We start from the raw sequence: 18531 nt of genomic DNA, 5'->3' as shown, positions 1-18531 counted from the left end.
ATATGTGTATATATATATACACACATATAATCATATATATATATGATTATTAAATGGGGTTATTCCACACACATTGTTCTGTAGTCTTTTCTCATGTAGTACTATACAATGAATCTGTCAGTGCCAATATAAATAGAACATGAAATGGCCTTTTTAACAGTATCATAATACCCCCCGTGTCAAAGGCTGTAACTTAATTCTCTATGGGAAAAGATCTGCTCCTTTTTTCCTATTACAAATGATGTTAAAACTCTTGAACATACACCTTTCCCGCCTGTCTACTATTTCCTTACTGTGCAGACTTAAAGGTAGGATTGTCAGGTCCAAGGGCACATGTATTTAGACTTGGACACATATTATAAAACTGCCCCAAGAAACATTTTACCAATATCCTCCCACTGCAGTGAAAGTAAGAGAATGGTTTAGCTCCTTTCATTCCTGATACTGAGTATTTCCAACCATTTCCATCTTTTCTAACCTGATAACAAAGGCTTGCATTCAAAAACAGCGAACATCAGAATCAAATCGAATGACTTCCTAGTTCAGCAGTCATTCGGCTGGTAGGACTTTAACACTCGTGCACGTCTAAAAGAGACAAACTATTTAGCCAAAGGCAATATCCCCTCATAATAATAAATGAAAGCGGGCATTCTCTTGTCCATAGTTACTCAGAGTGACTCACTGGGCTGGTCTTAGAGAGGAAGCGTGTTCGGGACACATGGAGAACTCGAGCGCAGTGCCTTGTGTCATACTTGGGGAGACGGACACTTTGCACACAGGCTGCTAGTACCGCCTCCTACTAAAGACGGTGGCTGCTCATGAGATGGCATCAGCAGCAAGGAAGGCTGCTTTGCTGTTTTCACCCATTGACAAGCTTTGAGCTCTTTGGGGCTGATGAGCTCACCTCTTATCTCCTACCTACCTAGTCCCCACAGATAGGTGAGGGAATGTCAGTCAGCAGGACCTTCAATAAGGAACAGCAAATAAATGTCTGCGGCATGGAAAAATGACCTGATTTAAGTTTCCAGTGTAGAATCACTACATAGTAGAGCAAAGAGAGGCAGCGTGTTCTCAGGACAGACACCCCATCATAAAATACTCGGCTAATTTGAAGGTAAACTTACCTTCTAAGAAATAAAAGAAAGGGTAATAGTAAAAAGGAGATAGAAAGCTTTCCAGGCAGGAATAAATGCCCGCTCAAGGGCCTCTAGAAATAGGACTGTAAAGAGAATATAAAGCCACAGGCCCTAAATTACTGGGCTTCTCTTCGCCACCAATGCCAAAAGCATGGTTCTAGTTTCAGCTTCTAAAAATAGAGGGGTTAAAAAAAAAAAATCCTTCAACCTTCTGATGTCAGCTAAGAATGTAATTAACCTGAGCCTTACCTTCCAAGGAAAATATGATGCTGTTCAGGCCTATTTAAAGAAAGGAACAACTTAAACCAAGATTCCTTCCTTCAAGAATGCTGAAGGATCCTTGTCAAGTACTAGGCTTATTCCTGTTACAGTCATTTAACAATCAGCTAAACAAACCAAAATCTAATTGAAGGGGGACTATAAGTAGCCTAGCTTATAGCTGAACCCTTTGTATTAAATAATGTAATCACAATGCTAATACAGTACTGCTTCTGCCTTTGGCTATGTGATGTGTTTACTTCAAAAGTAAAAACAAAAATGTAACACACAACTTACTATTATTAAGATGGGAATACTACCCAAAGCAATCTGCAGATTCAATGCAGTCCCTATCAATATCCCAATGACATTTTTTGCAGAAATAGAAAAACCCATCAGAAAATTCATATGGGATTTCATGGTACCTCAAGTAGCCAAAACAATCTTGAAAAATAACACAATTTCCTGATTTCAAAACTTACTGCAAAGCCATGGTAATTAAAAGAGTACGGTACTGCCATACGAACAGACACACTGACCAATGGAAGAGCACCAAGAACCCCAAAACAAACCCTTGCACATATATGGTCAAATGAGTTTTGAAAAGAGCACCAAAGCCATTCAATGGGGAAAGGACAGTCCTTTCAACAAATGGTGCTGAGAAAACTGGACATCCACATGCGAAAGAATAAAGTTGGACCCTGGCCTAATGCCATATACAAAAATCAACTCAAAGTGGATTAAAGACCTAAATATAAGAGCAGAAACTATAAAACTTCCAGAAGGAAACAGAGGAAGAGCTTCATGACATTGGATTTGGCAATGATTGCATTTGGGTATGACACCAAAGGGACAGGCACAAAAAGAAAAAATAGATTAGGTGGACTTAAAAATCGTTAAGATGGTAAATTTTATGTTGTGTGGACTTTATCACAACGAGAGAGACTGAGAGAGAGAGAGAGGGAGACTTAAGAGATATAACAACCAAACAAAATAGGTGATCTATGACTAGATTATGCTTTGACAAAACAGTTCTAAAATATATTTGGCGACAACTGAGAAAATTTAAATATGCTCTGATTCTTGTGCATTTGTCTTCCCGGGTGAAGACTGGAAGGTAGTATTAAAGGTATTAATACTTTAATAATACTTTAGGAATAATAAAAAGTATTAAAGTATATAAAGTATTAAACTGACTATGAAAAGGAAAGCAGATGAGGGGACACAGAAGCTCATGTGTTTAAAGTGTATCTCAGGCAGCAGAAATGCTCTGGGGCCTTGCCACTGTCTGGGTTTGAGGCAACCTTGGAACTGCACATTGCACTAAATACTTTCATTCTGCAAGCAGCATTCTCATTCATATGGAATTACATAAAATCAGTTTTCCCTCAGGTCTCGCCACCTCATGACTCTTCCTGAGCCTTTCTCTGTTTGCATGTGTTCATACCAGCGAGATGAGAGGAGGCGGAGAGAGTGCTCCAGGAAAAGACTAGCTCTCCATTTTTATTGCTTTGGGCATAAAGTAAACTTTGCTAATTTTAACTGAGTAATATGTACATGTGCTCACACTGAGCTTTACACTAACTGGATGCTGTGAGACCTTGATAATAAGTAGTAAACCACGCAGAACAAACATATTGATCTAAAACATGCGGTATAATGAAGCTCTAAAGGCAAAAGATACATTCGTGAAAAAATAAGTTACTGTAAAGTTGTGTAAGTTTCTCAGTGAGGGGACAGAGATAAAGCCCCTGCAATGTGTTATTTATGTCCACAAAGAAAAGTTAATTGCATTACACTGTGTATTCAGAGGCTGGTTGACATAACCACTTACATAATGATTTTCCTGGGTATAACTTTGCCTGGGGGTAACCAGGGATCATTTTTTCATCTCTGGCTCTAAGATTTTCAAGTTCATGTTTGATAATGAATTGACTTTCTGCCATGGTGAGAAAATCATCATTGTTATCTAAAATGAAACAAAAATGTCCAGTTATTTTCTCAGTAATAGTCAAAATAGAGTTAATAATATTCAAATAACCTGGGGTTATGAAAATAATGATATAAACAATAAATAATATAAGGAGTAAGCAAAGTATAAAACTGGTCAATTTATATATAAAGCTCCTTAGATATTTTATAAGAATAAAATTACTCTATTATGCCTTCACATAATACAATTCCTCAGTCACTGTACTAACTATTATAAGCTATGGTATAAACACCCAAATGGCAGGTGCCTGCTTGACCTCATTGACACCAGTGAGCAGCAGGCAGTGTGCTCTTCAGTTCTAACACTTGTAACCAGAGACGGAATTGAAGCTTGCTATGTGGAGACCCTCCTTCACACTCTCAAGGTCAGGACATTCCCCTCTGGACTCAAGCATCCCTCCCATAAACAGGGGAGAGCAAAGTCTGATAAGAAAACAGTGTTTTTGATAGGCAAATCCTCTTAAATGAGGCTTGTTTCACCTTGATCATTTATGCACTAAGGTAAAAATCCAGAGTGCAGGAGGCTGAAGAAGGCTACTCACTCCCAGTAACTCTGAATGCCCTGGAAGGAACTGTTGATTAAGTCAAATCACATCTAAACTCCAGTCTGATACCACGGCCGCCCATGGTCAATTCTTTCCAGAAACCATTCGCTTCTGGAATCCCTTCTGAGGCCAGAACAGAACCAGTTGCCTCTAGGAAACTGAACTACTGCTGTATTTCTTATAAGACTTTTCTATATGAAGCCAGTGACTATTCACCATTCTAAGAATTACAATAGAATAATTTAAATAAATTGTATGTGTCATCCTAATTTATGTTCATCTATTCCAGGGGTGGCAGAGTCAGCCTGTTGGGCCAAGTGTGGCCCACCACCTGGTTTTATAAGTAAAATGTGAGTGGAACACAGCTTCGCCCATTCACTTCTTATGGTCGAAGGCTGCTTTGCTTTACAGTGGTAGTGCTGAATAATTGTGAGAGATGGTATGGCTCGCACAGCCTCAAATATTCCTATTTGCCCTTTACTGAAAAAGTTTGCTGACCCCTGATCTACTCACTGAAAACTTCTCTTTGGTAAACTGATTGATAGAAACCGTCCTGGACTCACCATCAAAGCCTTTGAAGTTGTGTCGGGTCCCATAGGTGAAGGCCCTCATGGCGTTATCATGACACTCCTTCACCAGCCCCACGGCTTCTGCCCCCAGTAACAACCTAATATTGGAGGCGCCAACAAGATACAGGTTCTGATTTTCCACCGTTTCTTTCTCATATTTATTTAGCAACGGTCTAAACAACAGCTGGGCACCTTCGAACACAAAAGGTAAGCAGGATCTTAGAGAGAGGCAAACATAAAAGTTTCAAAAATAAGAGCCTTTTAAATAAATATTATATTTCTAGTTTGGTAGAAAGAAAATAAATTACATTAACAACTTAAATCCATCTTCCAAATAAATAAGAGATATAAGTAAGTTGGGGGTGGCAGTTTCTTTATAGTTTTTGAAATAAAAGCCAAAACTGGAAAATGCAGTAGTAAGTGGCTTATCAGTTATTCAAATCAGAAGTAGATATGAGACAAGAATTCGATATTTATCAGCTCTAGGTATAAATCTGCACTACATATGCAGGACAAGGATACCGTTTCTAATATAAAAACAAGTGCAAAATTTAAGAAAATTAATCTGAAATAAAACATCCCAGTGAAATTGCCACAAATGTAACACAATTACATTGAACTATAACAGAGTGTGTGACTATTAAATACCAAATAAAGAGCAATGTAATTTTTAATGATTTTCCCCCTAAATGTCTAAGTTCAATTAGGTTTAATGATAGTTTTCTTAAATAGTTTTCCAAGTGTTAATAGTAGATGTTAAGATTTGATCTTGTCATGTAATTATTACTTAAAAGATTATAGTAAAAATAATCTTTTTCTAATTTTTTATTTCTATCTACATCAAACTTTTTAAGGTACTTCTTTACTGATCACCCTCTAGAGCGGATTGACAGGAGTTACGAAAATACTAATCAGATGGTAACAGGATAGGAGCAGAATTTATATTTCACATACCAAATGGGTTAATATATTAAGATTAATGTATTATTTAGGTAATTTATAATAGAGGCATTAAAGACTTTAATAAAAAATCAATTCGATGTACAGAAAATACAAATGACTTGTAAATATAAAATCCTTAACCTCATTCATATTTAGATAAATGCAAAAATGACACCAATATGCTGTTTTGCACTTCTCACACTGACAGATCAAATGTTTGGTAACGAAATAACAAAAAATAGGTTGGCGAGTACGGCAGCCACGGAGGTGCCCCACGCCACCCACCTCTCCCTTCCCGGGAACCTGCTGAGGGCCAGGGTTGACTGACAGCCTCCTGCTGCCTCCTTTGGGTGAAGCACCCTCAGCCCTGCGCCGCGCGCCCAGTTGCTCCCACCCCTGGGACACTGGAACGAGGCGGTTCCTACTCCACGTGGGCTCCTGTGAAGGGGACACTGGGCCTGGCTGACACTTCCTCTGAACTGTGCTGCGGTCTGCGGCTCTCCCCTTTCACAAATGCCAGACAGGCCCCAAAGGCTGACGGCTCTCTACACCCACTCCTGCTCCCTCCCCCTTTTTATCAATAAATGTTTCCCTCAGTAACCCTCCTGTGTATCAAATCCCATCTTAGCGTCTCTTGCTTGGAAGGCCCGAGCTGCCTGAACGGCGGTCTCGGACCCTCCTGGGACAGTACACCTTCATAGAGAGCCGCTGTCAGGACCTTGTTTTGCAAGAGCAGTCCCATTTCCCTCCCCCAGCTTACCTTCCCCAAAGACTTCAAATTGTTCAGGCGATTCCTTTGTTATTTGTGTTCATGTCACCAAATAACATGCGTATAGAGCCATTTCTCCTTGGGTTAGGCCCTGGCAGACAAGGGTTCAGCTCTCCTCGCTGCCCCCACCCACCGTCGCCAGGTCTTCTACCACTCCCATCGCACCAGCCTCAGAAGAGAGCCATATCATGCCTTTCCTTTCCTCAGGAGCATTTTCATTACCACGGTTACCATTTCTATGGTTTTCCTTTCCTACAACTTTCCATTTCCCCCCAAATTAACTGTGTGTGTGGTGGTGGTGTTTTCAGTTTGAGGAGAGGGCTAAACTTTGGCCCTTCTATAAAGTCATCCCTTCCCACCCCGAAAGCATCCCCAAGCAGCACCTCCTGCTGCTCTTTACTTCCATGGCTGTGTAAATATGACTCGGCCCAAGCACCGTGGACTGCGTGGCAACAGTTCTTTCTTTAGCCTTTATTTTCTGTCACTTCGGTTTCCAGGATCGGGCACTCAGTCACCTCACCCTGACAGTAACACCCCTACAGGTTCAGACTGTATCCATCTCTCCCTTAGCACCATAACCGACACACAGAGAACCCTCAGGAAATACCTGTGGATTCATTTGACAAGTGTTTAGTAAGCACCTACAAGGCCCCAAGCACTGGGCTAGGCATAGTGTTTACAGCTGTGAACAAAATCTCTCATGTTGCTTACAGACTAATGGAGACACAGTCTAACGCTGACTTAACACCTCCTTTCAAGTCCTAGATCAATAATAAAGACCAAAAAAGAAGACATTCATTTTAGAAATATATCTATGAAAAAAAACTGCAAGACACACTTGAAAATATATTTTTAGTCACTGAGCATGACTAAGTCTGAGTAATATTTCTTTCACTCACCTCCATCTTTCTTTTTAGTGATAATTCTGTTTTTCAGCCATTCCTTGGTTTCCTCTTTGACATCCTGAGCAAGTTCTATGACCACCAAAGGCGTGAAAGAACCCTCATAAGTATCCAAAGCTGATAAGGTCACTCTCATCTTTGATGCCCTTGCTGAAAATTAAAATAAAATGAAAAGCAAGCATGGGTTATAATGGAAAAGAGGAATATATAAACTGTATTTGTATTTTCTCTTAGTTACACCTAATTCTGGCTTCCAAGATAAAGCACAATTTCTCACGATCCAGATGGGTTATATGACAGGCTTAACCAATGGTTCAAGCACACACCCTCTACAAAGACAAGGAGACACCATCCATTTCCAAAAGCAGCTCAGAATACAGCAGGGAAGGGGCTCAGGTAACCAAAAGGCAACAGTGTAAAATGTGTTCTCACGCAAGAGGAGTAAGAAAGTATTTACAAAGGAAGTGACACCTGAACAGGGTTTAGAAGAATGAATAGGCGCTTGCCACACAGACAATGGGTGGCATTCTAAGTAGAGGAAACAGTATCACCCTACAAAATAATAATGAAAAATTGCCAACAGACTCAGAGAAGTATAAGTGACTAGCTATGGCTGGAGCATTATCTATGGGGGGGGGCGGGGGGCAGGGGCGGCTGGGAATGAGCTGGTGTCTACTGACTAAGGCCCCTGATTACAAAGGAACTGGGCTTTGTCCAATAAACACTGGGAGTCACTAGTTCATTATGAGCAGGGAACTGACACAGTCCGATTTCATGTTTCAGTATAGAGGTGATCCCCCAGCATCAGTTTCTTTCCCACTTTCCCCACCTTGCTCAGGCATATCACCCTTATCTCTGTTACCAACCTTAAAAACTAAGAGTCTTCTTGGAGGCCCACAAATGGTATCAGTCACTCAGGCTTAATGGCCTCCCTGTAAAATATTTCTCATGTGACTCTCTTCGACCCAGTGATTCTCAGGGGGCAATTTTCAGACTTTAGACTTACTTACTCTAACTTTGTACTTGGATTGCTTTAATGACTCCAAAGGACAAGCACAAATCAGTTCTTGGGAACAATCACAGAAGGAGTGACCAACATGATAGATAGAACATCTTTCCTTTCTTCGGGGGAAATCTTGCAGCAAGCTGATCAAAGAGATCCAGGTTATCTGGCTTGGACTTAAAAGCTATTGTTTCTCTCTAACAGAGCATAAGTTCTGTTTGGGGCAACATAGGTATTATAAATCAGTGTTACTTTCAAATTATAGTACAAATATATCAGGAATACTATTGAAGATGTGGTCCAAATCAAAAGTCAGCACACTAGGCTCTATAAAGGAAACCAGGTCAAAACAGGACCCAGTACTCACCTCCAAATGGCTAATGATATATAGTCTGGAATTACACAGAATGAAGGAATAGCAGACGGCAGTTAGAGCTATGGAACGCAGAACGCTTCATGTGTAAAAGTTTTGGATCAAGCAGAGAGAGAAGCTGTGCTACACAGGGAAATAACCTGTATAAAATCAACAAAGCAAGAATCAGGACAATGTAGGTGAATGATAGACTGCAACCATTTAAGAATAATTAATGCTATAGTTTACATCTGACCCAATGGCCAGGCGTAGTCACTGTAGTTTCTGGGCAGAGGACTAGCCATGTGTCAGGGTGACAGGATTCCCAATAGGTAGGTTTAGGAAGCAAGAATATGGGTGATCCTTGTGGTGCTCTTTCAACTCCCCTGAAGTTCTGGAATTTTTCCTTTAAAAAAAGCTGGGGTAAAAATGTTAATCTATCAATAGACTATAAGATGAGCATCACCACCTTTGAAATAAAAATACCAAGCATGATGAACATTAATTGCGTGCTTACTGAGACCCAAGCTGTGGTAGAGTCTGAAGGTAAAAAGTCAGTCAGGTCTACATCTTACTTTTGAGGAGCTCCCAGTCTAATGGCAGAAGCATGTGTACATCAAATCATTCTAACACTGGGCTAAGTATGTCAGCAATAACCCGAGGTGGAGGGGCGGCCTGAGTGGGGGGATGGGGCTAACTTTCTGGGAAGAGAGCAAGAGAACCAGACAGACCACAGCTTGGAAAGATAAATGGATGGCTCCAGGGTTTCCACCTGGGCATGGAAAGAATAACTGTGTGTGAACAAATAGCAAAGATGAAAAGACTGGTTAGGTGAAGGGGACAATACATTGCTCAGCAGGGCATATGTGGACGGACTGCATCAAAGGTCAAAGTTTTCTACCAAGCATGCACTGGCGTGTAATAAAAGGCCCGCTTTATAACTACCGGGTCATAAAACAATCTTTTTGAGACACTAAAAGCAGGTACCTGTATAAGAGCACTATTTAGAAACTCATAATAAACATTTGCTCACTGAGTTATTCTCATTTGAAATATAATCTGCCTCTCATTCCTCAAGGCACAGTTTTTTCCATTAGAGCATTTTAATTGTGACAAATGTTCAAACTCAAGACCAGAGAGAGAGAAAGAGATGATCCATAAGTGCTAGATACACTTAAGAGAATATATATTAAACTGGAATGCAGCATTTGGCAAATAAATTAAGAATTTAGTCACTGCATAGTTTTTTTCCTACAATGTATATATACATATGCATACATATATACATATACATAACATAAAAATAACATATCCTAGATGTACTAATTCAAAAGAATATAATTGAAAGAATATATGCACCCCTATGTTCATTGCAGAGGCACAACCTTAATATTTCCAGTACATTACAAAGTGTCACAATATCTCATATACAGAGAGTTCTTACAAATTCAACAACAGAAAATCCAAAAAACCCACTGAAATCACAAGTAACAAAAGAAGAAACACAAGTGGCCAACACACATTTGAAAAGATGTTCAAATTTGCTAAGAAATGCAAAAGTAACAATGAGATACTTTTCCCTTTTCGGATTTGCTGAAGTTGAAAGACAGAGAGAAGCCAGTTCTGCAGCAGGTGCAGAAAATCAGGCATTTTCGCACACTGGCAGGGGCACTGTGCGCCATCCATTGGGCTACAGTGTACTGACAGTCCGGGCTACCCAGGAGGCAGGAATCCTCTTACACCACCTGTGCCCTCTTCTTCCCGTCCCTGTAACCCTGAGCCCTTCGTCCTGTGCCCTCTGCTCAGAACAATTCTGTTGCTGTACAGTAGCACCTCTGGGGATGCCCTCTCCTTGGGCGATCCCCGCCCCCCTCTGCGCTGGGCATGCAACAGGGTGCAGGTAAGGCAGACATGCGCTCTGCAGTTCGCCGGCCAGAGGCCTCCAGGCCTGCTCTAACCCTTCTCCCGGGTGATGTGAATATCAAGCATAAGGCGATGGAAAGCAGCAGCCTCATGGCAGCCCGGGCCTAAGCTGAGGTCTGCAATCTACTCTCCCCAGAGGGTCTGAATGGGAGCTCGTCCACCATCATTACGCACAGCAGACTAGTACATGGGACCAGAACACCAGGCGCATTAGGGCTTTAAGCGTGGGTACAGAAGAGGGCCTCATGGTTTCAGTTGGGGCCAATCCAAATACAAGCATATTCAACACGCACAGACTCCTTGGGCACCGGAGGGGAGGATGATTCCCGCTACCACAGCCAGCGTCCACCTCACCCAGTCTGTCAGCCACGACGGCAGCCAGGTTCCGCACAGGCCCTGGGCACAGGCCCAGCAGATAGCCACCCCAAATTCTGTTCTTCATCATGGGTTGAACAGCACACAGGGCCGAAGACAGGTCTACAAAGGAACTGGATTACTGGATTCATGTGGTTTTTACTACTGGAGTCACCTGACTACAGTGAGAGGTAAATCCTGACCATGGGGATTGAAACACATGAAGAGAAACACACTGTGAATTCAACCGTGGGGGCATAGGGAGGTGTGGTTTATGTGCATTTAAAAAAAAATTTATATTTTTATTGATTTCAGAGAGAGGAAAGGAGAGGGAGAGGAAGAGACACGACCGTCAGTGATGAGTCATTGACGGGCCGCCTCCTGCGCGCCCCCTGCTGGGGACCGAGCCGCGACCCGGCCTGTGCCCCGACCGGGAATCCAACCTCGATCTCCTGGATCCCAGGTGGACGCCCAACCGCTGAGCCGCGCTGGCCAGGCTGTGTGCACATTTTATCAAGGAACAGGAAATAATAACGGGCCTTTTACTCTCCTCCTGAGTTTGGGTAAATTCAAAGGCCAATGAGAAAATGCACGAGGCTGTCTGTAGGAATCAACTTATTTCACACTCGTGGAGAAACATGAAGTAAAATTACAAAATTAGTCATGAAGCAGAATAGGAACATGCCCGCGAGAGAAAAACGAGGGGCCGCGCTGATCAAGCCTGCGGGTAAGGGATCTCCCCGCACTGATCAAGCCGGCGGGTAAGGGATCTCCCCGCGCTGATCAAGCCTGCGGGTAAGGGATCTCCCCGCACTGATCAAGCCAGCGGCTAAGGGATCTCCCCGGAGAGTGACCCCAGCGCCGGGCTCGGAGGGGGCAGGGCTCCCGCGGACGCGCCTGCCCCACCCTCTAACCCTCGGCCGGCCGTTCAGTTTGAGAGAGACTGTGGGGACCCCCTCCTTGCGCCCGACAGCATGTCCCTCAAAAAACACCTAGTCCTCCAGGTTACTGTGGCTTTACACTAAAAGTAACCGGATACTAGGACTGTCTCGTCCGCGCCAACGGAGTCTCACAGAGGACGGCCGGCGGTGCAGGCTCCGGGGGCGCCAGGGAACGAGGCAGCCGGGAGGGGGCGCCCCGTCGCACCCCGTCTCCCCCGCGTCTATTACTTCAGGGGCACGGAGCCGGGAAGCCTAATCGCCCCGAAGTGAGGGAGAGCATCACCCGCAAGCTCGCTCCCGCCACGCCCGCCCCGAGACCCCGCCGCCCGCGCGGCTCCCCAGGCAGTCGGGAGGCGCACCCCGCGGGCCTGGGCGAGCCGGTCCCTCCGAACGCGCCCGTCCCGAGCCCCGCCGGCTCCCCCGCCCCCTCACGACCGCCTTCCCCGAAGTTCCGACCGCCCCGCTCGCGAGCCCCCAGCCTGGACCAGCCGCCCAGGGGTCGGCCCGCCACCCGCCGGCCATCCCAGTCCTCACCCCGCGCTCCCAGGCCCTGTCCCCTCCCCAGCCGGGCTGTCCCTAGCTCCCAGCAGCGACCGCCACCCCGACACCTTCACCCCCCGCCCCACCTGAACGCCCCCGGCCCACTTCCCCATTCCCGGGACTGCGGGCGCAGGAGGCCCCCGGGGAGGAAGGGTGGCGGCCCCGAGGAGTCCCTGGAGGCGTCCGGCGCCCCCGGCATCCCGGCTTGGCAGCCCGCTGGGATCGGGGATCCGCCCCGCGGAGATCCAGGGGGTCCGGGGTCCCCTCCCCCGGGGTCCCCTCCCCCACTCACCAGCCGCCGCGACGCTCCACGTCTACGGGGGCGGGGCCGAGGGCCCGCGACACCTGGAGGCAGGGGCGGGCCGGGGCCTGCGGGGCGGCGGTGGCGGGGCCTAGACGCGGTTCCGCGCAGGCGGGGGCGGGGCCATGGCGGGAGAGGCGGGGCCTAGCGGGGCGTCGCTCCCGGGCGGCTCCACGGACACCAGAGGCTAGCTGGCCAGTCCTGTGCGGCGGCCCCGGAGCCGGGAAAGGGAGGGGCGTGCCTTCCGGGCTGTCACTCCGAGTGGGCGCAGGACTACGGTGGGACAGGAGAGGCCACGCTGAGCTGTCACTCCGAGGGGGCGGGACCAGAATGGAAGGGGCGGGGCCTCACTGGGCTGTCACTTGGAGTGGGGGCGGGACCAGAATGGAAGGGGCGGGGCCTCGCTGGGCGGTTGCACTTAAGAGGGGTTAGGACCCAGTACAGGTCAAGTTTTCCCCCATTTCCATCCCTTAAAGTCCAGAATGAAATATAAACCCAAGTATCATTTCAGTTGTAACTCACTTTCAGGGGGTGAAACCCCAAATCCAAGTTATTATCAAACCTTGCACCCAGTAAAGCCAAATTACCAAGTCTCAGAACACTCCTCTGTTCCCCGCCCCAGCCACGCTGGTCTCCCTGCTCTTCCTACAGCTCGCCTGCCACCCTCCCACCTGCCACCCGGGGTCTTTGCCCTGGCTAGACCCTGGCCTAAAAAGCTCTTCGTTAATTGTGGAGATGGCTTTCTTCCTCCCCTTCCTTAGGGAATGGGATCCCACCTTCTCACTGAGGTCCTTTCTGGCCAGCCCATTTCATGGCTACTCTCCTCCCAGCCCCCACCCCCATCTACCTTACCTGCACTCCTGTGTCTTCTTCCCACACTCTCATCACCTTCCAGCTTCTTACACTAGTCTCACGTCCTTTCATACAGTAAAAAGCCTCTCATCCTCCCAGAAAGACATGTGTGAACTGTCTCCATTCTCCCTGTGCTGAGTACAAACACCTATTTGCTAGAGTAGATGAAATGTCATACAAGTCTTTTGAATATTCTGCGGAAGGTGTTATTTCCACTGTTTTACTGCAAACCTACGACATAGAGTAATGACCACTTGACATCTGTCAAATAACCAAGGACACAGTTTAGCTCCTAGTGTTATTCCAATGTCTTATCTTAGCAGGGAACAGACTAAACGGCTAATGGGTCTTTCCCGCGTCTTCTGTGTACCTAATACGTTCCTGGAATAAAGCCATTGAAGTAATAGCATTTCTCTATGAAACTGCTCACCTGAGGAGAACTGCTCATCCTAGCTATTACATTTTGATTAAGATGGGTATCTCCAACTATCAAAACCTGTATCATTAGTGTCAAGAAGTACAAAGGGTATGACAATTTACCATACTTGTGAGCTAATAAATTAATCTGCCTAGCTCTATCTTTAAGGCTATTTGCTATGAAAATATCCTTCAGTAGATAGCTTGGAAAAAAGGATGTCAGTGCCTTTACTCGGTAGATGCACTTACACACAGAAGGCCCATGTTTGAATGATCTCCTAACAAACAGGAGTAGCCTTGCTACCAGCACAGCTCTTGAACCTTCCCAACAAGTATATTCTACAGCCTACACAGGTAGCAGAGCTTGAGTAACACAGACTTTGTAAGAGGACAAATGATGACTGCATTTCCTTTTTATATGTCTTCTAATTTTTAAAAAAGTTAAATAGGTAACCCAGGCACTTAGTGCAAAAGTAAAAGCTATAAGAGAGGCAGTGAAAAGTAGGTCTCTCCTCCATCCCCAAATCACTCCGTTTTTTCCCCAGAGGAGACCAGCTTATTTTCTGGAGATTTTATATCTATCTATTTATCATCTAGCTATCCATCCATCCATCCATTCATCCATCCCGACACACACACAAAAGGGTTGGGTGTGAGTGGGTGTGGGTGTGTGTACTGCTCTTTCCTCTACCTGGAATTCTTGTCTACTCCACACATTCCCACCCAGCAGAAACAATCAAATGAAGACAGATGAAAAATCTAAAACCTAAACCACTTCCATTTCATCCAGTGGCTTTGAAAATTCCTGCATTCCGTTATTCGTTGGTGACCACTCACTGAGCTCACACGTTTAGGGAAGCAAGGCATCTACATACATCATTATAAGATAAATAATTAGAGCAGGAAAAATCAATGTACTATAGGAGACCAGAGGAGGGATAAATTACCTGGAGCTAGGGGGACTGCTGGGAGGACTGATGGCACATGTGACATCCAAGCTGCTGCCCTTGGGCAAAGGAGAGGATGTGGACCTGTGGACATGTCTGAGTTGAGTAAGATGTGGCGGGCGGGGGGAGGAGTAGACAGGCCTTCACAAAGAAGAAAGACCAGAGCAAATGTGCAGAGGCAGGGAAACAAAGCATGCGCTGGGGAAACACGGAGCACAAGGGTCATGAGGAAGGAAGAGGAGGAGGAACCATTCACGGCGAGGGCCTCGAATGTGGCGCTGCTGCCAATTACAGCTTTCCTGGGGATCTTTTTGGTCCCACCTCGAGACAAGGGTAGAGAAGCCCCATGTAACTCCTCATGCATCATTTAGGACACCTTATTGCTGGCATCAACTTCCTTCCTTCACAGCCAGCGAAACATGCTGAATCAAACTTGAGCCCTGAAGCCCTGGTGTCTAATTGTAGCTCATGTCAAATGTTAGTGCTCTGAACCCTGCAAGGCCCTGAACATTTTTCACATATTCTGGACATAAATAAAAATGCCTCCATGTGACTTCTTCTGATATTCCCTACAGATATTACTCTATTTTTCTCTGGCACACCCAGCCCATGGATGAAAACAAATTGTGACTTATAAAGTAAATACAGTTCTTTAATCTATATGACAAACTGGAAAATGGTCATGTTTTAAAAGTCTTGGACTTGATCTGACATTATAGTTTTGGTTTATTTTGTTGCTATAATTTGGTGAACTCTGATACCTTCTCTTTGAGTAGTCCTGTGTGTGAGACATAGATATTTTCATACGTTGCCTCCTTAACAAACAAACCAAAAACAGAAGCCCAGAAGCGGGTGGGTTGTCTTAGTGTGGGTTTCCCCAGAAGCAGACCCCGAGACAAGGATTCGAGGGCCAGCAGTTTATGTGGGAGAAGAGGCAGGAAACACAAGTGGGGAGTGAAAAAGGAAGACTGGGAATGAAGGCGGTGTTGCCAAGCAGGCCACTCCTGCCCTGGTGACCTCCTGTACCTGCCCATGTCAGTCTAACTGCCTTACCACAGAATCACTCAGAACCCATCCCTTTTCTCTAGATTAAAAAGAAAATAATTGTTAGAATTAAGGATAATGATAAATAAAATCATATACCAAAATATTGTTCTTATAATTGAAGAACCATTTGTCACACTTTTCCATTCAAACATGCTTGTGCCACACATGTGACACAAGATTGATGTCAAAAAATTATCCTGCTCCAGGTGCGACCTCATTTCCCAATAAAGCCTCACTCTTGTCTCTCTGTCTCTCTCCATCCTGTTATTCTTAGATGCAAAACCCTATTTGGAGAAAACTCAAAATTACAAAAACTTACAGTGGAAAATAATCAAGTCCAATCTCTGTATCTGGCAGTTGAAAATGAAGATCCCTAAATGGGGTGTGACATGCCCAAAGCTACAGACCAAGTTAGTTATAGAGCCCCAGTGAGAATCCATATTTCCCAATTTCAAGCAGCACCAAAGCCAGTAATTTCTTTTTCTTTTTCTTTTTTTTATATACCTTTATTGATTTCAGAGAAAGGAAAGGAAAGGAGAGGGAGGGAGAGGGAGAGGGAGAGGGAGAGGGAGAGGGAGAGGGAGAGGGAGAGGGAGAGAGGGAGAGGGAGAGGGAGAGAGGGAGAGGGAGAGGGAGAGGGAGAGGGAGAGGGAGAGGGAGAGGGAGAGGGAGAGGGAGAGGGAGAGGGAGAGGGAGAGGGAGAGGGAGAGGGAGAGGGAGAGGGAGAGGGAGAGGGAGAGGGAGAGGGAGAGGGAGAGGGAGAGAGAAACATCAATGATGAGAGTCACTGATGGAGCCCACAACCCAGACATGTGCCCTGACCAGGAATTGAACCCCGATCGCCTGGATCCCAGGTCGACACTCAACTGTTGAGCCACGCCTGGGCAGGCCAAAACCAGTAATTTCTGATGAGAGCTCTCACCGATCACAGCCAAAGAAAGCAAACAACAAACCACAAAAAAAAAAACTGGGAAATAGTATTTCAATAAATACATTTGACTAATAAGATTGAAGTTCCATGTGTTCCTCTTTAAATATCTCAATTGAAAGGATTTAAGTAGCTCTAAGCAGAAAATTAGAGCACATATGGATGACACTGTCTATCTTTAGGATCTCTAAGCTTTGGGGAAATGCAATTTAGTAATTTTGATCTTTTTATGAGTGTTCCTCCAGGCTTTGGTTCATCTTCAGAATGGAGGCCATGTCTTCAAGAAAGGGTGGGCAGCTGGAGCTAATTCTTCAGAGGTTATGCCAGGTGCAGGAAACGGGATTGATTATATGGTGCAATAGTTAGGTATTTATCCTTCACCCACCCACCCACCCACATGCACAAAATACAGTTTCCCACTTCCCACTCGCCTTTCTTGGATTTAGGCTACTGTGACCTGCCTCAAGGTTAAAGAATCAGGTTGAAAAGTCAAGTGTCAAGAATGCATATCCAGCCCTTACAGGCAGCTTGCCTGCTTGGAGCATTGTTCCATATAGCAAAGTTTCACAGTTTCGATTCCTGGTCAGGGCGTGTATGGGAGACAACCTATCAATGTTTCTCACTCACATCAATATTTCTCTCTCTCTTTCTCTCTCTCTCTCCTCTAATCAATAAAAAACACCCTCAGGTAAGGATTTAAAAAAAAAAAAAGAGTGCATAATCCAGTGTGCTGATGATGTTTTGTGGTGTTGTACACTTGAAACCTATATGGTTTTGTGAACCAATGTTACCCCAATAAACTCAATTTTTAAAAATGCGTAATCTGTTCTGACTCCAGGAATGCTGGAGTAAAGACCTCTGAAAATCTACTCTCCCATAAAAGCAATGAAACACTGGTAAAACCTATCAAAATCTCTTTTTAAATTCCAGAAATTAACAAAAGGCTTGCAACAGTCTAATGAGTGTTTGTTCAAGAAAAAGAGCTTAGTCACAGTAAGAAAATGTGAGATCTGTGCCCTAATCCCATTTCCCTTTCCCCAGCTCCACAGGAGCCTTGAACACCAACAGCCTTCCAACTACATTAGCCATGAAAACTAGCAGCCTGGCAGCCACTAAAGGGGTACGAGCAAGACTAGAGCTTCCCAAAAGCCCTACCCCAAGGGAACCGTCAATATTTGACCTGCCTGGCAGCTCAATGAAAAGTCCATTCTCAGGGCTTGTTATTTTACTTGACTCAGAGTTCACTGCAAATAGCCAAACTCAAGGGATTTGCCCAACACAATCACTAGTAATTCTTTAACATGAAAGCTGCCTGAGGTCATTTACGGCTAATATTAGGGCTGACCAAAAATCTTAAAAGGAAAAACGAAATGAGATACAAATTGGGGACTTTGTAAAGCCCTCACATATTCCTGAAGGTCTAGAATGCCACATACATGCACAGGGCACCTCTCACCTCCAGTTCAGCTTGAGGTGCTGTGTAATGAGGAAGACAAGACCAACATGCCTGTCCCAACACCACACACAAAGGTCCTCAGGGAAGGCGGGGAGACTTACTGGATCCTGGAATATAAGGAAATCACTGTCCAATGACTAACTTACCACGAAGCTAGCCAAGCAGGTACTTTAATGGCCACATACAACAAAGAATACTCATGTTACAGAATCAGATCAGGAAAGTCATAAAACAAACAGCAGCAGCAGCAGTAAACAGCAAAAACTATAGCAAATCCTGGGGACGAGGGAAGAATCTTATTTCCAGAGCTGCCATGTTATATTACATAAAATGTCTAGTTTTCCACAAAAAATCATG

General features: G+C 44.9%; 1 protein-coding gene across 4 annotated transcripts in view; it reads right to left on the bottom strand.

Moving 5' to 3' along the window:
* The window catches only part of ANO10 (anoctamin 10), a 93024-nt gene that overhangs the window by 63438 nt on the left and 11055 nt on the right, over positions 1-18531 (bottom strand). Inside the window, exons 1-5 of one of the 4 annotated variants that reach the window (XM_087824830.1) lie at positions 12519-12591; positions 8484-8629; positions 7111-7263; positions 4495-4692; positions 3229-3363 (exon numbers count right to left, since the gene is read on the bottom strand). In XM_087824830.1, the coding sequence (XP_087680956.1) occupies positions 3229-3363; positions 4495-4692; positions 7111-7249 (472 nt within the window). In that variant the 5' untranslated portion in view covers positions 7250-7263; positions 8484-8629; positions 12519-12591. Of the gene's footprint in view, positions 1-3228; positions 3364-4494; positions 4693-7110; positions 7264-8483; positions 8630-12518; positions 12592-18531 lie in introns of those variants that run through there. The other 3 variants (XM_016196115.2, XM_087824831.1, XM_016196116.2) reach the window with 3 other exon arrangements.

Source organism: Miniopterus natalensis, chromosome 15 (genome assembly GCF_054644295.1).
Source record: "Miniopterus natalensis isolate mMinNat1 chromosome 15, mMinNat1.hap1, whole genome shotgun sequence".
Classification (NCBI taxonomy): Eukaryota; Metazoa; Chordata; class Mammalia; order Chiroptera; family Miniopteridae; genus Miniopterus; species Miniopterus natalensis.
This window is presented reverse-complemented; position numbering and strand designations above follow the sequence as displayed.